Raw genomic sequence first — 21,170 nt, 5'->3', positions numbered from 1 at the left:
ACTATACATTTGAGGTCCATAAGAAGGTTATTGGTTCACGTAATTTTGATGTTTATTTTATCCCAAACTCGGTGAAATTGAGAGAATTCTTCTTTTCAATGAGAGGATCATTGATTGTTGTTTTGTGCTTAAATTAAATCTAACTTAACTACTTAAACCAACAATCAAGATGAAACTGGAAGAGACAGATTTTTGAGTATTTTGCATAGACATCAGAAAATAATAATAATAATAATAATAAAGAAGTTATATAGCTTAAATACCACTAACAAAAACCCAGTTATAAATATGTTACAATAAAGGATCATATACAGTAATTACAATATTTACATTAACAACAGGCACACTATAACTTAATTTAGTATTGTTTAGACATTTTATACAAAAAGAGGGGACCTCAAATGCACTGAAATTGTAAAGATGAAGCCATGGCTCACACAGTACCTTATGAGCAGAAACATTCAGAATTGTAGGTCTCAATCTTCAGCTTGGAGGCCTAAGCATCCATGGCGGCAAGGTTGTGGAAAGGGAGTTTAGCAGCAGTAAGGTAGGTGGCGTGGAAGAGCTCGCTTGGTCACGACCTTGCTCTTTGGCTTGCATTTGCTTTGCCATCATTATTGCGTTGTTGTTCTCAATAATCTGTCCGAAAAGTAGAGAAAGCATCACTTCATATATATTATCATCTTGATAGCAAGATCTACATACCTTGTTCTCAAGTTCAATCTTATTCTCTAGCAGGGACTTCTCCTGCAAGAATCAAATGTGGAAGCCAAATATGAGTCAAGAAAAATTGAAGCAGAAGCAGAAGCAGAAGCAAAGCAGGCTCCATTACTCTGCACGAATAACGAAGTGGATGTGGATATCCTATTAAGGAGAAAGTGGGCAAACATGGCTGACAATTTATTTCGGACTAAAGCACCCCAACTATACTTACATTTCAATATATTGGAAGAATAATGTCACAGTTTTCTCCATTGTTAACATTATCAGTTAAATTGGATATTTTCTTTGTTCATCTACAACTTCAGCATAAATGGATACTATTTATGTCATTTTGATAGAGTTGTAAAGTCAACCTAAATAGAATATCAAAGAGTTTATTTCAATTCTTTTTAAAATATGCGTGCGAATTATATTCGTACGTTGTTCGAATAATAATAAAATTTGGTTGAAAAATATTCAAAGACATGATTATATTCAAACAATGTTATTCGATCATTACTCGAATCATGTTTGAAACTTATTCAGTCGTAGTTTGAACAAGATCCATAAATGATCTCTTCTTACATTGTTCAAGCATTGATCGAACATTGTTGGAACATTGTTCAATCAATGTTCAAAGATGTTCAAATATGATTCGAATATTATTTAAACAAATAATAAATCCTTATGCTAACTAATTATTTTCTATATACAAGCCAAATATCAACACTATTATAATGCATTGAAGAGAAGGGAAAAAAGAGAACAAGTTGGTTGGAAATTCATCATAAATGAAATAAAATGACAAAGGTTAATAAAACTTAATTTGGTAAGAAATTAGAAGTGATGTGCCACTTCGGTAAAACACAACCAACAATTTCAATTCCTCTAAGCTACTTCAAGAATATGATCTTACTTTTTTCTTGAATAAGATACCATCTGATTCAACATTGATCTCTCATATGCATGTCAATTGCATCGAAGAAGACTTTTAATATATATATATATATATATATATATATATATATAGTGCAAATAAGGATGATGGAAGACCAATCAGATTACAACCTTTGGTTGGTTTATGTGATTATATGAGCATACCATATGTAGAAATGTGATGATGTACATATCTATAAAGCTTGCATATGAAAGTGGGTGGGCAAATGAATGTTCAAATGCCTATTAGATATTACAACCCTATTTTGTGATCAATCTAAAACTAGTAAACTGGTGAGATATTCTAATTCTTCATGTATCTCGGGGCTAAAAACAACTCCTCTAGTCCTTCTATAAACAATCAAATTCACATTTAAATCTAATAGAAAAAAAAATATCATTTTTAAAATTTTCTAACAATCCATTTTTTAGGTTTCCCTCTAGCTTTCTTAACATAGGTTGGATCAAATACATCTACTCTCCTAGCAAGGTCTTCGGAAGGCAACTCTCTTTAATCTTATTTGAAAATGGAGCTACTACAACCTTTTCACGTATATACTCGCTTCATATTCTATCTTTAAGTGTAAACCCACTTATCCACCTGAGCATCCTCATATTTGAAACACTTAATTTTATACTTCTCTTTTAACGGCTAACATTTTGTGCAATAAAGCATTACAGGACTCACTATCATCTTATAAAAATTTTCCTTAAATTTGAGTTGTCCTTCTCTATCACACAACAGACTTGGTGCACTCAGATTAGTTGATCTTATAAATACTTGATTATAACAAGCTAAAATTTTCCAAAAATATGAATCATATGGATTTTTATAGAAATGGAAATCTCAAGTCCTACCACTAAGGTTTCATACTTAGTTTCATTATTGGTTCGAGGCTTAATCAAGTCGGATGAGTAACTCATTATCCCTCTACGAAGCATTATGAAGATGAGATGATACTGACTCATGTCTTTAGGAGGTTTGGAGGTTGGGCAACTTTGATATTTGATACTCAATCAAAATACATTTTCCCGATTCACAATTTCTCATTTTTGTGAATGAGCAAAATCTGTTCCTTGAATAAGTCAACACTGAGGATTAAATCTGCATTGATTGGATATATGGAGAGAAACTTTGCAAAAATAGATCATTTCACCACCTTTTGAGAAACATACATGATTTTCCCACCAGGCCATTAAATTGTCGGCTTTGTCATCAAGAACTTTAGTGGTTCAATTTTTGAAATCAAAGTATTCTTATGAATTTATGAGAAAATATGTAACGACGAAGTTTTTAAGTGACAAAAATTAGCATCAAACAGTGCTTCTCAATTAAAAAAATATCATGCTTATGCTCCAATCAATCTTCGTTTGATGTAATAGAGAGCGTTCTCATTATCTTCTTCATTATGTTGTTCCATCAAATGCTCTGAAAGATTCATCTAATGCTACTACTTACAAGATATGCAACTTCTCTATGATTGGCACCACGAGAATGTGAGATCTTAAAATATATCTTTTGATAATATCAAAAGCCACTTGACATTCATTATCATATTTAAAACGAACATCATTTTGATTAACTTCCCAAATGGTTGACATATACCTGACAGTTTGACAAGAAATGTCAAATGAATGTGAGCTTCCCCAACAAAAAGCAAAGTTGGCGAAGACTTTTTGGCTTTGCATTTCGATGATCACTTCGATTTTATTGGGGTGAATTTCAATTCCTCATACCCCAAAAAATTTTATGAGAAAATCTCAAAAAAGCATATGAAAGAGAATTCATTTTGAATTCAAAATTTTAAATTCTCTCAAATACAACTCAAAGATCATTAAGATGATCTTTGCAATGTTTTCTCTTGACAAGATCATTAACATAACACTCCAACTTTTGATGGATTATGTCATTAAAGATGTGTGTCATAGCCCTTTAATGAGTAGCCCTTGAATTTTTCAAGCAAAACAACATGATTGTATAGCATAATATATCAATAGACATCCTGAATAATGCGTGTTTTTCATCGTTAGAAGTCATCCTGATCTGATTATAGCCAACGATTTGTCCATAACAGAGAATATGTCATAATTACAAGTGTTATCAACTAATAATTCTAACACTAGGTTACAGATACAAGTTTTTGATCATTTTTGTTCTTCACAATACACTATTGATTTTCCAATATGCATATATTTCTTCTTGAATGAAACCAACTTCAATAAAGTTTTCATTTCCAAAATCAACAATCTTTTTTATCTCCAATTTCATTCTTCTTAAAGTTTATTTAACAAGTAATACATCAGGTTGATGGCTAATTTGTGAATTGTCACATCAGGGTATAAGTCGAGCATCTCAACGTATATCAAAGCAAAGTATTTCCTGAATTCTTAGAAATGTGTCTTTATTTTCTTAACTTTATCTTTAGATAGGAAGTGCGGATGAAAGTTGGGCAAGGATCTACCTAAGTTTTTTTCAGCTAATCCATTATAGCATCTTTTCGACCATCTTTTAGTACTTTAGGTCCAAATTTGATTCTATGGCTTGATCAGCTAAAGGGTTGACTTCATAAAGTCCATTTTCACTATTGCTCTCAAGCTTAGCTTCTCCCTCCATTATTGCATAGCAATTGTTTTTAATGTATTTGAGTAAAATATATATGATGCATCTAATCATACAGTTTCCATTTCTAAGTGACACCAATGGGCTTTTTAGATAGCATATTTTCTGAAAATATTAAGTTTAATGTTTAGTTATCACAACACAAACTCCTAACTTTCATATCATATTTTGAATTCTTGGAGGGTAATATTAAGACATCCTTGTAAGAATTATCTCTCTAAATTCGATAGATTCAATAAGAAAATTAAAATTCTCATCTTGATGATTCCCGCACTTTTAAAATAAACTTCATGGCCCATTACTCCAACATAGGAGGTACATAGGATATTTTCAACTCTTCGATGTTATGAGGCATGTCTCTTGATATCAACACTCTTATACCGCATTTTTAAAATAAACTTCCTGGTCCATTACTCCAACGTAAGGCTACGGTTGGATGGTTGGCCTCCAAAGGAGTGTAATAACAGTGGTTAATAAAGGGTGGTTGACATTATCTTGGGCTGATTGACAGTATGGAACTTGAGAGAGGTTGTTGGGTTAAGTTGAGGATAGGAGTAAGTGGCACCAATAGTAGGGAGGGCGGTTGGAAGTCGGCCTGGAAGATGATGGTTAAGGTGTTGGTCGTCGATGAGGAGCTTGGGAGATGACGATTTAGTGGTGCAGGTACTAGGCGGCAGGTGTTGCGAACAAGAGGGGGGAAGGGATGCAATGGAGCTATTGAGGTGCGTAGGATCTACAAGTTGGCCTTGCTATTAGGATGTGGGAGGAGGAATGGACCGACTTCCACAGTAGGGCTGTCAAAAATGGGTTTTAGGTCAGGTTTAGGTCGAACCCGAATATGACCCGACACTTTTTAACCAAATCCGAACCAGTCCCGTTTTTGCAAACGGGTCAAAATCTCTAACCCGAACATGACCTAGTTCGGGTTCGGGTTGACCCGACCTGAAATTTTCGGGTCGGATTTTCGGGTCATACCAAACATTGACACCCCTAGGGCACAATTAGGGCATGCAACAACAACAACAAGCCTTTGTCCCACTACGTGGGGTCGGCTACATGAATCCTTTTCCGCCAGTGTGTCCTCTTAAAAGTCAAATTCTCATTTAAATCTAATAAATAAAGATCATTTCTAATATTTTTTAACCAAGTCTTATTAGATCTACTTCTACCTTTCTTAACATAAATCAAATCTAACACCTCAACTTTTCTAACCGGGTCATCAGATTGCCTCCATTTAATGTGATCAAACCATCTAAGGTGGCTCACTCTAATCCTATCTTCCACTAGAGTTACTCCAACCTTTTCACGTATATGTTGACCTCAGAACAAAAAAAAAATCCCATACCTGCCCTGTCCGACTATACCCCGCACGTCGTCGACACAGCTCGCACGATCTTCCCACGTCGCTCGCACATTGACTACACGTCGTTCGCACGACCTCTCTACTACGTTAAATACCAGAGAAACGAGAGAGCTGGGGCTTTCTCTCGCGATCTCTCACCCTTTCGCATCGTTTCTTCTGCTCTTTCGTGCTGTTCGACTTCGTCCTTTGACGACTTCCTGCTCGTCGGATAGGAAGTTACGACACTTTGGTCGAAGGCAACATCGGAGCTCACTTGCAGTGAAGATAACTTTCTACCTTGTGTCGCCACTTCGGCTCCATGTGTTCGGCTGCGCCCCTCCAACGGCTTTACCTTCCTATCGAATCGGAGGTCCCGACATTTTGATTGGAAGCAAAAACACAAGCTCGCTTGCTCAGAAGGTAACTTTCTTCCGTTCGCACGCTTAATTATGATTAATTTTAAGTAATAATTATAATTAATTTTAATTAATTATGATTAATCTTAATTGAAGTTAATATTAATTAATTATGATTAACTATCATACTTTTAAATTAAAATTAATTAATACTAATTATTTATAATTAATTAAGGTTATTCATAATTAATTATAATTAATAAAAAAAGAAAAAGAAAATCCCTCTCTTACCTCAATGTGTGTGGAGCCGACAAACCACCTATACACACTTTTCTTAGCGTGGGTAGGAGGGAACCCGGTGCAATGCATACGACGATTTAGGTGAGCAACCCTTAAACCCTAAAATCCTGCCCTCGGCGTGTGTGATAAGCCGGCTAACCACATACAGGTTTTTCTTAGCGTGGTAGGAGGGAACCCGGTGCGACACAAACGACGAGGAAGGTAAGCCTAGTGTACGCTTTTCTTAGCGTGGCTAGGATAATCTTAAGTACCTGTACGCGGCTCTGTACCGCGGAGAAATAATTGCTTTTCTCTTGCAAAATGTATATTTGAAGACCCAGTTTGAGGACACCTACCATACACGTTTTTCTTAGAGTGATGGAAAGACCCAATTTTCTATAATTTTTCCCTAAACGGGGGAGACGCCGGGAGGTTGCTAAAATTTTGGGTGAATGGAGACCATACTTGAACCTGATTTGGACTTAAATGAACTTGTGGACTTGAAGCTGAAAAAAATCTAAATGATGAATAAAAGGTCAAACCCAAGTAAAATAAGATCAAACTGGAGCCAAATTCAAATCAATTTGAGCACGCAGTTGAACTTGCAAGGACTTCAAAAAACTCTGAACAAACACTTTAGCTCGAACTGTACAACTTCAAGTGGAACTTGGACTTGAATATGACATAGTGCATACGCACTAGACTTGCAAATGAAATTAAAATTAGAATTTGAACCTCAATGAGCCATGTCTTGAATGTGAAATCAAACTCAAAACAAGCTTGAGCAAATGATGTTGAACTGGACTCGGATGCAAATAATAAATGACTTGAACTCGGGTCCAATCACACGAGACTTGAATAATCAAAATAAAAGATCCTTTGTTATTCAAACATCGAGTTCCGATCACAAGAGACTTGAATAATCAAAATAAAAGATCCTTTGTTATTCAAACATCACTTTTCTTCCTCTAGTTGAGAAAATAGAAGACTTGTGACACTCAACATGGCTCATCTACATGCAAGCAATCATGTCTATCTGTTACAAACACAAGATCAATATGCAGTTAAGTGTATTGAGCGCTACAACAAATGGGGGTCAAAATGTATGAAGAAATTAGTAATGTGTGGAGTTCATCCAACTTGCAAAGATAATAAGATAGTTGTAAAATGCATGAGTGTCCCCCATGTGCATTATTGAAACTTCCAACACTAGCAACATTGCCTGTAGATTGAAATGGCAATACTGTCAATTGATGGTAGAAGATCCGTCCTAGCACACAAGTACATCAAATCACCTGAGATTAGTGAAAGATGAATATGATGCAGGAACAATGGTTCTTCTATGAATATTTCCAGGGGGTCGTAGTGAATACAATGGATCCTTGTAAATAAACACGAGCCACTTGTGGATAAAAATAGTGGGTATATCGTAAATACAACGGACCATTGTGGACACAAGTATAGATATCACCTACAACAGTGGTGATTGAGATTTGTGAGTATGTCGGATACGAAAACAACTCGATGTATGGAGAATGACACCTCATGGTAGAATGAAATAGATGTTTGAACAAATTTGAATTAAACTTCCGGGTGTTCCAAAATTTTTTCTTGGTCCTATACTTAGGAAGAAAGCAGTTTTGGTATCCACAAACACCGAAAATAATAAATCTACAATGCTGAAGATCTTAAAAGGAGTTCTTTTCAAAGCAGCGGTTATTGCTTTCAAGGCCTATAACAATATGAATTCAGTAATAAATGCACAAAGCCTACGAAATCTGATCCCTTATCGGCAAGTTGATATGGTCGCAAGGTTTAATCAAATGGAAATGACCTTCTTCATCTTGATGATGGCCTTGTTGAATGCTTATTTCAACTGAAAGGGTTCACAAATTCTTTCAAATGTCTTCCAAGTTTTACTCAAACACCAAAAGTCCTAAGATCCAAATATTTTAAAATTGAAATCAAACCATCAAACACTTAAAGCACAAAATCTATACATCCTCCGCAACAGTTTGTCAGGGTGGACAAATTAAAATTTACTTCAGCTCACATAGAGCTAATGCATGGTTGAAAATATTACTAGGATCCATTCTCAAACAATCTCCTGCCATGTTGGCCTTTGCATATATGCAAATCCAATGCAAGTGGCTTACATGTCACCTAAATCCATATTAAATCCCTCAAAAGGTAGCAGCTGCCACATCACCCAAAACCTGCTAGTATCCTGCTGTACCAGCCCCAAAATCTGTCCTTATCCTGTTAAAATCCGGTTGTACCAGCAGCCCATATCCTGCTCAAAATCTCTGCCTAGCTGCCAGTTTCACATCACAAATCCTGTCCATATCCTATCCCATCAGCAAGAAAAATAATGATAAAAAAAATGGGAGTTTGAAATCATAAAGTCACTCTCTAGCAATGACTTTCCACCCTGATTCTCCCTTTTCTTCTTCAGCAAAAACCATTCCACAACACCATAACAGCTTTCTCTCCAAACTAAACTCCACTCCTTCCAGCAACTAGATCAAACAAGTCTTAGAGCAGTCCGCTCCAATTCCTTCGCAGGAACACTCAACCGACTCCCCCTCAGGTTTGTTATAGCCGCAAATCCACAACCTCAGCTTTCGTTTTTCTTCCCCAAGAATCCCTTCACTGTTTGCTTGCCTCTCCACCCTTCCGTCCACAGGAGCCTTCTCCAGCCGTCCCTCTGCCTGCAGCCAACCACAGCTCATTCCAACCCTTCAATCTAGCAGATTCATATCTTCATATTCACCAAGCTATACACTCATGAACTGAGCAAGTAAACCACTATACCTGTAACCTTCGTCCACGAATTCCTTTGCTCTCCGTTCCTTTGTCAACCTGTTACCATCAACGCTACTTCAATCATTTTTTTTAACTGTATTTGAAGGCAACGCTAAGCTAGTCCCATTCTCTACCTTGCTTGCAGCCAACGGTGAGAAGACAAAAATTTACCTTTCACATGATCACCCTCACGTTTTCCAATCAGCTGAGGTCTATTCACGTCAAGCCAAACCATTCCCTTTCTCTGTTAAAGCTGTTCCACCCTGGTCTTAGTAATCATTCCATCTGATTTGTCCTAGCAAGATTCTTCTCCAAATAGATTTTAGTGTTAAAGGGCCTTGCTCTGATACAGCAAGCTTATATTTCTTGCAGCCCATTCAAACTCTTCCTCACTTCAAACTCAAGGGCCAAAACTCTCATACTCCAAAGCCCATCAAACCTTCCACTACTAAACAGCCCACTAACTCCAAATCAACATACAGCAATCCCTATCTCTTAAATTTGGATTCATTTGCAAAGGCCCATCTCCCCTAACATCTCAAACAGCCGAAAGCCCATACTTTTCTTCTAAAAATCTGTAGAAAAAACTTCTCTTCAAATCAGCCCCTCTATAGCCTTTCAACCAAACCCAAATCAACTCCATTGCCAAACCCACTAAACAGCCCACTCAGAGAAAACCATTGCTTCAACCAATTAGCAAATCCACACCCTTGTTTATTTAGTCATTAGTCTCTCAACAGGTTAAAATCTTTTGCAAAAATTCATTTGATCTTGCTATTTTTGTGTATGGCATCATTAGTCAGTTTTGCTATTATTGTGTTATTAACTAAAATAACTATTATCATTGCTTGTGGTAGCAGTAGTAATTGCCATTGTCAACACTAGTTTTGGTAAAAAGTTATTTATGTGTAGGTATGTATGTAAAAAGTAAAAAAAGAAGAGGAAGAGGTGGATATATGTATAGTTAAAAAAAAAAAGAAAAAAAAAGGGAAAAAGAAATTAAAAAAAAAAATGTTGCATCGATTTTCATGCCCTCTTACCTCGACGTTCGTGTCGGGCCGGCAAACCGCCCATACACGCTTTTCTCTAGCGTGGTGGGAAGGGAACCCGGTGCGGCACCTACGGCGAGACCGGTATATTCATAAGTACCCGCTCCCGGGGAAAGAACTGCTTTTTTGCAACAGGTACCGAATACCCATACACGTTTTTCTCTAACGTGGTGGGGACAAAGACTTTACACGGCCGCGGTGTCCTCGCAAGGAGTAATTATTCCGTCAGGTTACCGAATGCATCCAGAAACTAATAACAAAATGCCACGTCACTAAAGTGCTCGGTACAGCGCGCTCGATACACTCGGGATGCTCAGTATTGCTCGGTATTTTCACTGGATGTAATAATTTTTCCCTCGCAAGAGAGCACCTACCGTACACGCTTGTCTCTAGCATGGCGGGAGGCCCAATTTTCCGTAGTTTTCTCCTAAATGGGGGAGACGCCGGGAGGCTGCCGAAATTTCGGGTGAAAATAAGAACGCACTCATACTTGAATTTGGACCCAAATGAATAATGAGATGAACTTGATTTGGACTTATTCGAACAAAAAGACTTGAATTCAAACTTGACTATAAAGAACTTTAAATCAAAATTAACCAAGAAGAAATACATTGCAACAATCATAAGAACCTGAGCTGGACTCAAAGTGAGCTTACAAATTGAGTGTGAGCTGAAGTCAAATGATTTGAAAATTGAACTCGAACTAAATTCAAAAGCTTGAACCAAAGAATATGAACTCAAGATAAAATTCAAAGTACAGGGGGCTTGAATGAATGGAAGAGGCTCATTATGAGCCTGAACTAAGTCTGGACATGAACTCGAGCTACAATCAAATGAACTAAGTCAGGGACTCAAACGAAGGCATTGGACTTGAACTGAACTTGAATACCCAGAACTTGAACTTTATGGATCGAAACTCAAATGATTTGGACCCATTTTGGACTTGAATCAAACTCAACCAAGAAGAAGTTGATTTGAACTTGGACTTGGATCGAACTTGCATATTGAGCTTGGCTTGAATATGAATTGAATGTTGTCATGCGACTGTAACTATTTGAATAAATAACTCTTTTGCAGCATGTCTATGAAAATAAAAGTATAAAAGAATCTGATTCAGAAACATGAGATAATATTTTCTAATAACTTTGATGTAAAAGACTCATGGCAGATATGTTTAAAATCCTTCAGATAAAGAGGTTTGGTTTGGAAACACTTGGTGCATCTCAAGGGAAACTCAAGTTTGAGACAATGTCCAAGAAACTTTAATTTATGCCAAGTGACATTTGGAAGGAGAGGAAGCAGAACAAAACAAGCAGGGGAATGTGTTTGCCTTTCCGACCCTTGGAAGCATACGAAATATAATCTCAGTAATAATTCTGAGAGATTATATTGCACCAATGATTGCAAAAGTGGTTAATAAAAAGAAAGAAGTATTGACATTAGACGAATTAGAGGATGATGATCGTGTGTAGTTCCTCAACAATTATGCATTTGCTAAAAGGGAAAACCATGGTATATTCACTGATTCGTTCAAAGTATCAAGAAGAACCAGCTTGTTGTGCTCATATGCCGAGGATTTAAAGATAACATCCAAGATGATTGGTGTAACTTCCCTACGGCTAATTCCCTCTAGTGGTGATTAATAACAATTCAATTTCAAGCGGACATGTCAATCCCCCTAGCTTATCAAGAAGCAATAACATTGGAAGCGTCGTGAATGCGACAACTATTCAGCGAATACATATGGAGAACCATAACAACGCTATGAATACATTAAGATTACATGCATAGGAGGATATTTCTTTACAAACACGTAGATATAATTCGCAGCAAATGCAAATACATTTGTGCGGTCAATAGTAACTCAATGACAGGGAAATATATTGTTCCACTGCAAGCAAAGACAGAAGATATATAACAGATGTAGGTTACTACAAGATGTTATAGATGATCAGCAATACATACGAGTTCTTCTCCGAATATTTCCAAAAGGCAGTGGCCATGGATTTCAAGAAGAACCTCCCCGGTGAATGAGAAAGGAGGAGTCAACATCAAGATGAGGAGATGCCTCATAATGTCAAGACAATTCCCGCCACCGGATCCGCAACTTCTATGCAAGCGGACCGAAGGCGTCTACAAATATTTCAAAATACCCCGCACAAGTACACCGTAGTTTCTATGCACATAGGTACATAATGGGTAAATATAATTTGAAACTCGCATGGACATTGGCGAGCGTGTTATTAGTACACACGTGAAGTCTAGGGATGCTGCGCGGGCTATTAAATTCGAACCCGATCCTCCTAAGTAATAAGAGTCGACAAGATTCAACAAACAAATATAAAATGCCCCCAAACACCCCGATGATGGTCGTGTTGAATGTTTATCTCAACAGGAGGGGTTCACAAACATTTTTTAAATGTTTCCCAAATATCCAAGTGCCTTGTTAACCTCATTTTTGTATGAGATCACTAAGACCCTTCCAGACTCAGACCCTAGGATCTACTCTAGACCCTAGGACTCTTCTAGATCAACCTAAACTCTAGGATTCTCCTAGATCCAGACCTTAGGATTCATTCTACGTCCTAGGATCCTTCTAGACCCCAGACCTTAGGATCTATTCTAGGTCCTAGGATCCTTCTAGATTCCAAACTTGAAGATTTATCCAGATCCTAGAACCTTTCTAGATTCTAGATCTTAGAATCCCTCCAGGCTCTAGGAACAACCCAGATTCAAATCAATCTAGATCTCTGATTATTATAGACCAATCTAAACCTCAATCAATTCAATTTTCAAATCAAATCTAAATTTCAAATCTATCAAGATTTTAAACCTATCCTGATCTCAAATCCAGTTCAAACCTTAATTGTACTTCTATCAAACTTTAATCCCATCCTATCATTCATAATCCTCTCAAATGGTTATAGATGATATGGGTAATTCAACTCCACTCATTCAAATTCAAAACCCAATTCAAACCCTGAAATCCAAACAAAAATCCTAGGTTCAAAGGCCTTGTCCTGAAAGCCTTTTCCAAGAATTTTTCAAACATTTTAAAACTCAGTCAAATGACCTATGATTCAGAGTCTATCAATTTCATATTGATATGACATATCTCTAGAGGCTACCATCCAAATTTGAGCTCATTTGGAGGACTCTAACCCCATAAACTTAATTCAACTCCAAAGGTTACAAAACATTCAAATATTTACAATCAATGCCATTGAGCTTTTCACCTAGTGGAATTTGACTTTGGAGCCCCCATCAAATCTTATGATCACTCCTAATACCTTGATATTGACTTGTTAAGCGATAATCCACATCTTTTTAGATTCAATTTGACCCATAATTGACTTGAGATCAAAATGACCAAAATGCCTTTAAAGGGGGATTTTTGGACTTTTGGCCTAAATTCAACTTGATTTGACTTATCAACCTTTGAAATCTTCTCCAAATGTCATTCCAATGGATCCTAAATGACTTTAGGAACACATTGAACCCAAACTTACTCTTTGGTTTGACCTGGTTGACCAAGTCAACCATGGTTGACCAAAATGCCCTTAATGGATTTAAACATCCATTTTCAATCCAAATGACCAACCTAATACATGAAATCACTTCCATTGAGACCTCAAAATACCCATTTGAATTTATTCAACCTAAACCCAACCCATGGTCTAACCAAGTTGACTAAGTCAACTATAATTGACCGAATCAACCCTTTAACACAACACTTATCAATTTTAACCATTCAAGCTATTTTGAATCAATTCAACCCATCAAAATTGGTCAAATATACACCCTTGACATATCCAAAATTCATCTAAGTTAAACTTCTTTGGGTTGACTTGGTCAACCCATTTGAAGAGGTCAAAACCCTTCAAATATCATGCATTTGCTCTCAATTCTAAACCCTTGACTTCAAATTCCTTGGCATGATGTCTTGTAGCACTCTTGACCTCCCTCATGCACATCCTAGTCACCATTAACTGGTCAACAAGTCAATGGATTATTTAACTAAAATTATTAATATATTAATATTTAAACTTTAATCCAAATTTCCCTTATGCCTCAACAAATTCAAATTTTTAGATAGCTCTAACTAATCACCCAACCTAGGATCTACCCCAGCCACACGACTTTTTACACACACTTTAGATGGTTTGCTAGGACAACCAACTCTAGATCTAAGTTAGGCCGGTGTTTACTTTACTGCTGTGTGCCAGATTTTTCGTGATTTTACTGCATGTTGTGGATGAAATTGTCTTGCTATGTCTGCTTACTTTTTACTGCACTCTGTGGATGATTGATGTGTTTGACGACTAGATTACCCTTAGGATAGGAGCGATCTGGATGTTCACATAATTTTTTGCATGTGTTCACGCTCATGCAGGACGGTAAAAAGGGGGCTACATAAAATAAATTCAATTATAAATATGATTGCACAGGTGCTTCAGCTGCTAAAGCCTTCAAAAAATAAAAAGAGTGTGGCCAGTATGTTTATTTATTTTTCTGCACATATATAACTGCTTGGGAATATTTTGATTTATTAACTGCTTAGGATAACCCTGCAGGAGAGTCTAGATTTTTTATTTTCATATAAATGTAATTTGTGCAAATGTATAGTTGTGAAAGTAGTTTTGAATTGAGATACATAGGTTCAAAGTTTGGACTCTAAAGAGAAAAGGACACCCTTTAGGAGAGTAGCCATTTTCTATTTGGAGATCCAAATTTGGATCACTTCTTTCCTACCCAAAGAGGAAAGAGTGGCCTTCCCCTCAAAGGAAGTGCCCTCTTATCCATTTGGGTAGTCTACTACGAAGAATCCAAGGAGCCTGAAAATAAGAAGCCCGATGCAGAACAAGATTGAAGAATTGAAGACAAAGAGTATTCCATTGCGTCTCTACTAGGTTTAGAATCCGGGTTGTTGACAGTGGTGCCCGGCCACTTTTATTTTCTATAACTTATGATTTGTAATAAGCAAGGCAACTTTGCCTATGGACATTTATTAATTAATTCATTTATATTTCATGTGTTGAAGTGATTGCCTGTTTTTTTTAATTTTTTAGCATTTGTGTGCCGCTTTTATTTTCACCTGAATACGTGAGACTCGTAAGGGTGTGAAAATTTTTATACTCATAATCTTAAAGTTTAAAATTTTAGTGAGTCTAAATAATATAGAAAGATAATGAATTTAGGGAATTAGCTAGGGATCGACCCTAGGGTCGCATGCATATTTATGCATTACTCTCTCCTTGCTTTAGACCCTTCCCCGCTTGCGGGTAGAGTCAGGATAGTCTGACCGAGGATGAGGTGCCGGACCTGGGGAAGTCCAGTCTTCTAAAAAATTATTTTTAAGCCTGTTTTTAACTTTCAAGCATACTTGATTTGAAGTCGTTGACTAGCATGCATTGCATTAGAAATAAATTAAAAAAGTCAAAATTTTAATTGCATTAGTCCTTAGCATTTTGCACCAAACATAAGTCAAAGGGGTCAATTAGGAAAATCTTTAGATGTCGACCCCAACTCTCCAAAACCATTAAATAAAACGTCCCTACCACTCTTTCATAAAAGATCAGACTCATCTATTTTAAATCGATTAGGTGGTTAGCTGGCTCCCCAATCCAGGCCGGGGTAAGTGTAGACCTTGCACTGCATTAGTTAGGTTCGGACGACTGTGGTCCAGTGTCCAAAATTAGATTTAGGATCCGGGGCAGATCTTTGGTTATAAGACCCCAAGCTTCAGGAATCTAATTCCAAATTTTTAATAAAATGCTCATCTCTAATTAAATATCATTTCAATCCTAAAATGTAAAGCCCAACACTTAGATTAAGTTGGGACACTTATGGATGGTTATGGAATCTCAAAGCGTCTCCTATTTGTCTTCCCTTGATTCTGATAATAACTGTTCAATTTTGACTCATTCCATTTTGAGTTTCCAAAATTCACCTCTTTTTGATATCACTCCTAAAAAATCTAACAAAATTTCGCCACTATTTTAATCGAGAGTTTTCGTAGGGGACTTTGTCTCCCTACGATGTAATTAACTACAATGGCTTGCACTCGTAGGAGATTTAGAACCACACACACCTGATTTAAAAATTGATTTTTTAAAATTCAATTGGATTTATTTGAGAAAACTCAAAATACTAGTGATCGTTACTATCATATTCAAAGAATTATCATCGAATGGTATTTTCTCCCTTCGGGGAGATATATCTTTCCTTGATAAAGCTTTAGATATGAACTTAACGATCACACTTCTTAATTATTGTAGCTAGATATTTAGTTGAACCTCATCCTGGCCCTTCGAGTCCATATGAAGTTCTCTTTAGCATCCAGTCACAATACTCAAGATGAGATTCATAATTCTAAATCTGAATCCTGTCCTAAAAGTCTATTTTCACTTTTCAAGGTGATATACTCTTTCTAATTGGGCAATTCGATTTTAGAATAAGAGTTTAACTTTAATTTCAAAATTCCCAAAGAAAACCAAGCTTTAAAAATCTGCTTTCAAAATTCCACCAACAAAAAAATGGCACGCCCGGTGGGACTAAATCTCTCTCTCCATCTTTAATATTGGCAAAATTTTGTCTCATCGGTAGGTAATCTTAACTACCTTTCTTCCGTTGGTCCCTCTACCCATTTCTTTTTTGGGTGAGTGTGGCCAACATCTAAAAGATAAGACCTATCAAATAGAGAGGTGAGTGAGGAAACCTCTATCCAAGCCCGACTTTGACATTTTGCCTCCAAGTTAATTGGTAGAGCTAAGGAGTCAAGCCAGATTTCTTGAATTTTTCTAATTAGGTTTGTAAACTCTTTTGTTGGGTGAAAACCCAATATGTTGAGGTTCAAAATTTAGATTAAATTAATCATGCTCAAAATTTAAATTCTAATCCAAATTTGACTAACTCAAACCACTTGGACGAAGCAACCCATGGCTGCCGACAAGGATCCTTCTGTCAGGTTGGGTCGACTACCTCCTCTGACCAAGTAGACCAGGGACCACGATGGCCCGGGACAACGGAACCATGGGATCTTGATCGGGTCTATCATCCATTCCACCGCCATCCGCTTTAAGTGCAAGATGGTGAAGTTTCTATTTTAAATATCAATTTTTCCAATCTCCAAATTTCCCAAACTTTTCAAATACCCAAATTCAAACACAATTTCCAAATCCAAATCCATGCTGCTACTATGCTAGATAACGTGTATCTTTATGTATCTGATTGACGACTAGCCTTAATCGATAGTTCTCTCTCATTATCGGGAGGGGTAATTAATTATAGGGGCTTGCGCCTATAGGAAACCAGAACTCAGATCATAAAGTCCCCACGAAATGAGGGCGAAATCTCTAGTTAATGTCTTATCTACAATCCAGATGCCTTCCAAAATTTACCCCGGAACTTATTCCGTTAAAACTCCCTCGCCGAAAGATAAACGCACACAGTCATGCGGAGGGGAGGCCGGTGCCAAATTTTCGGAGCCCACATGCCAATAAAAATATGGCACGTATCCTCTGACCGAAGATTTTTCCGCCAAATGGCACCACAAGATAAACGCTTATGACACGTGGCCCTCTGAACTGAGTGATTTTGCCGCCAAATGACAATACGAAATACCGGTTATGGCCAGAGCCAATATGCTCCTTAGTGGCATCGAATCCTTGAGATATGAATCAATAGGATATAATCGATAGGGCACAAAGCCCTCTGTTAGCTAAGGTGGATTCAAATTTGTCCCCTTAGATAAATATTCACCCAAGGTCTACAAGGTCCCATTGGATAAAGCAACCCATGGCTGCCGACAAGGATCCTTTTGTCAGGTTAGGTCGACTACCTTCTCTGACTAAGTAGACCTGGGACCACAATGACCCGGGACAATAGAACCATGGGATCTTGATCGGGTTCATCATCCATTCCCCCACCATCAGCTTTAAGTGTAAGATGATGAACATTTTTATTTTAAATATAAAACTTACAAACTCTTCAATTCCCAACTATTTTCCATCATCTCAAGCCCATGTTGCTACTATATGCCAGATAACACGTATTTTTTATGTATCTGATTGACGATTAGCCTTAATCGAAAGTTCTCACTCATGATTAGGAGGGGTAATTAACTATAGGGGCTTGTGCCTATATGAAACTAGAACTCAGATCATAAAGTCCTCGCAAAATGATGGGAAAATCTCTGGGTAGTGTCTTATCTACAAACTCATTTGCCTTCCCAAAATTTACCCCAGAACTTAATCCGTTAAACCCCCCCCCCCCCTCTAAGAAAAAGCAATATGCAGGAGGAGGCAAAGTTACTCAACCACCGAAGCATCCTCATCTCTGCAACACTTAACTTAGTATTATACTTCTCTTTTAATGGCCAACATTCGGCACCATAAAGCATTGCAGGTCTCACCACCATCTTATAGAATTTTCAATTAAGTTTGAGGGGGACTTTTCTATTGCATAATAAGCCCAATGCATTCCTCCACTTCAACCATCCAACTTAAATTCTACTAAAATTACACTCTATATATTCAGTTTTAGATCTACTCAAACGAAAACCTTTAGACTCTAAGATTGGCCTCCATAATTCAAGTTTACCTTCAACTCCCTCTCTGGTCTTATCAACAAGAAGAATATCAAAAGCAAAAAGCATACACCAAGGTACATCCTCTTGCAAATGTCTAATGAGAACATCCATGACTAAAGCAAAAAGATATGTGCTTAAGGATGATCCTTGAAGTAATCCAACCGAAATAGGAAAATAATTGGTTAAACCACCTTGTGTTTGAACACAAGTAATAGCTCCTGCATATATATCTTTAATGATTTGAATATAAGTGTTATTAACTCCTTTCTTTTCAAGAACTCTCAATAGCACTTCTCTTGAACTTTATCATATGCTTTCTCTAAATCAATAAAATATCATATGTAGATCCTTCTTATTCTCTCTATATTTCTCCATCAAACCTCTCAATAAATGTATGGCTTCCATAATAGACCTACCCGACATGAATCCAAATTGATTTTGAGAAACATTAGTATCATGCCACAACCAACGCTCCATAACTCGCTCCCATAGTCTTAAAGTATGATGCATTAACTTAATTCCTCTATAATTCGCACACTCCTGTGTATCACCTTTATTCTTAAAAATAGGAATTAACACACTCATTCTCCACTCATTTGACATCTTTTTAGTCTTCAAAACAATATTAAAAAATTTAGTAAGCCAAGAGATTCCTTCACCTCTTAAGCATTTCCACATCTCTATTGGAATATCATCAGATCCACCAGCTTTTCCACACTTCATTTTCTTTGAAGCCTCTTTAACTTTGGTTTTACTAATACGCAGATAAAAATAAAAAATTTTATTTTCATTTAGGGTGCTAAAGTCACTAAAGTCAATCGTATTTTCATATTCTTCATTAAAAAGTTTAGCAAAATATCTCATTTATCTTTTTTGAATATCATCTTTTAAGAAAAGTACTTTTTGATCTTCATCCTTAATACACTTCACTTGAACTAAATCCTTACTGCTCTCTTTGTTTGGCTAACTTATACAAATATCTTTCTTCCTCCTTAGTATCTAATCTATTATATAAATCATTAAAAACTAAGTTATTTGTTATTCCTTACTAACCTCTTTATAGCTTTTCCAATTATTAAAATTTTTATATTTAAATCAATTTTTATATCAAATATTCTTATTTTTTATCTTTTCTTGCACATTTAGATTCCATTATCAACTATTTTTACTATTAGAAACTTTTTCTTTCAAAACTCCAAGTACATCTTTTGCAATATTCTTAATATCACTAGTCATTTTTTCTCACATAATATTAGCATCCTCATGCACAATCTTAAAATCTAAAATCTTACTCTAAAAAATACTTTTGTTAATATTCTTTAAATTCTCCCATCTAATCCTAGAAAATCGTTTTACTTTATTTTTTATTTTTTGCCCATTTATATTAAAGTTTAAAACTAATAATTGATGTTAAATATATAAATTTTTACTCAGAATAACTTTATAATCTTTGCAATCTAAACAATCTAATTTTCTTATTAGAAAATAAAGAATTAGTCTTTTATTATATTCATTTTTATAAGTGGTAAGATGCTCATCTCTTTTCTTAAATAAGATATTAGTTATTAAAAATCATAAGCTAAAGAAAAATCTAATATGATATTACCACATTCATTTGTCGTTCCAAATCCATGGCCACCATGAATGTTTTTAAAATCATCTACCTCTCTACTAACATGTCCATTTAAATCTCCTTCAATAAAAACTTTCTTCAAGAGATATCTTTTATATTAATTCTTCTAAGTCATTCCAAAATTTTAATTTTGAACTCATATTCAAACTTACTTGAGAAGCATAAGCACTTATAATATTAACAATCTTAACATCAACAATAATCTTTAAAGCTATAATTCTATCTCCAATTCGGTTAATTGTTATAATATTATCCTTTAAACTCTTATCTATAATCACACATACACCATTTTTAGTACGACTCCTACCCGAATACCATAGTTTATATCCTAAACTATCAATCTCCTTAGCCTTCTCTCCAATTCATTTAATTTCCTGAATGCACAGAATATTTATCTTCCTATGAAACATAATATCTATTAATTCCATTAATTTTCCTGTATTGGAGCCTATATTCCAAATTTATATGCTAATTTTAGTTTCATGGACTAGCTTCTTTGCTCACATCTGTCCTTAATGTGGGATCCCTTGCCTATTTAACACTAAACCCAAGCGCCCGGTGCAGCAACCCTTGCACACTTGTAACTATATTCAGGCCATACAACACGTCGCTTCCAGGGGACGCCCTAGCATTAACACAATTTTTTAAAAGATTCATGTTATGATTATTCGACAAAATTTTACGCTGGCTGTCAACTACCTAATGCAACCCTCCATTTTTCTCATCCAGGATATGAGACCTAGCAACGACACGTCTCTTCCAGTTAGGGCATGCTAATATGAAAAAAGTAGCTGTGAAGGAGGATATATATGAATGAGAAATATTTCTTGCTCTTCATTTTTAATTTGTGTAAAGGTT

General features: G+C 36.2%; 1 protein-coding gene across 1 annotated transcript in view; it reads right to left on the bottom strand.

Moving 5' to 3' along the window:
- Window positions 1-235: 235 nt before the first annotated feature.
- The window catches only part of LOC110096756 (truncated transcription factor CAULIFLOWER A), a 41,969-nt gene continuing 21,034 nt past the window's right edge, over window positions 236-21,170 (bottom strand). The window contains 2 exon segments of the mRNA XM_028697981.1: window positions 236-639; window positions 706-747. Of these exon segments, the coding sequence (XP_028553814.1) occupies window positions 484-639; window positions 706-747 (198 nt within the window). The 3' untranslated portion in view covers window positions 236-483.

The sequence above is a fragment of the Dendrobium catenatum genome, unplaced genomic scaffold (genome assembly GCF_001605985.2).
Source record: "Dendrobium catenatum unplaced genomic scaffold, ASM160598v2 fragScaff_scaffold_1023, whole genome shotgun sequence".
Taxonomy (NCBI): domain Eukaryota; kingdom Viridiplantae; phylum Streptophyta; class Magnoliopsida; order Asparagales; family Orchidaceae; genus Dendrobium; species Dendrobium catenatum.
The sequence above is the reverse complement of the archived record's forward strand: the minus strand, read 5'-3'. Positions and strand labels throughout refer to the sequence as shown.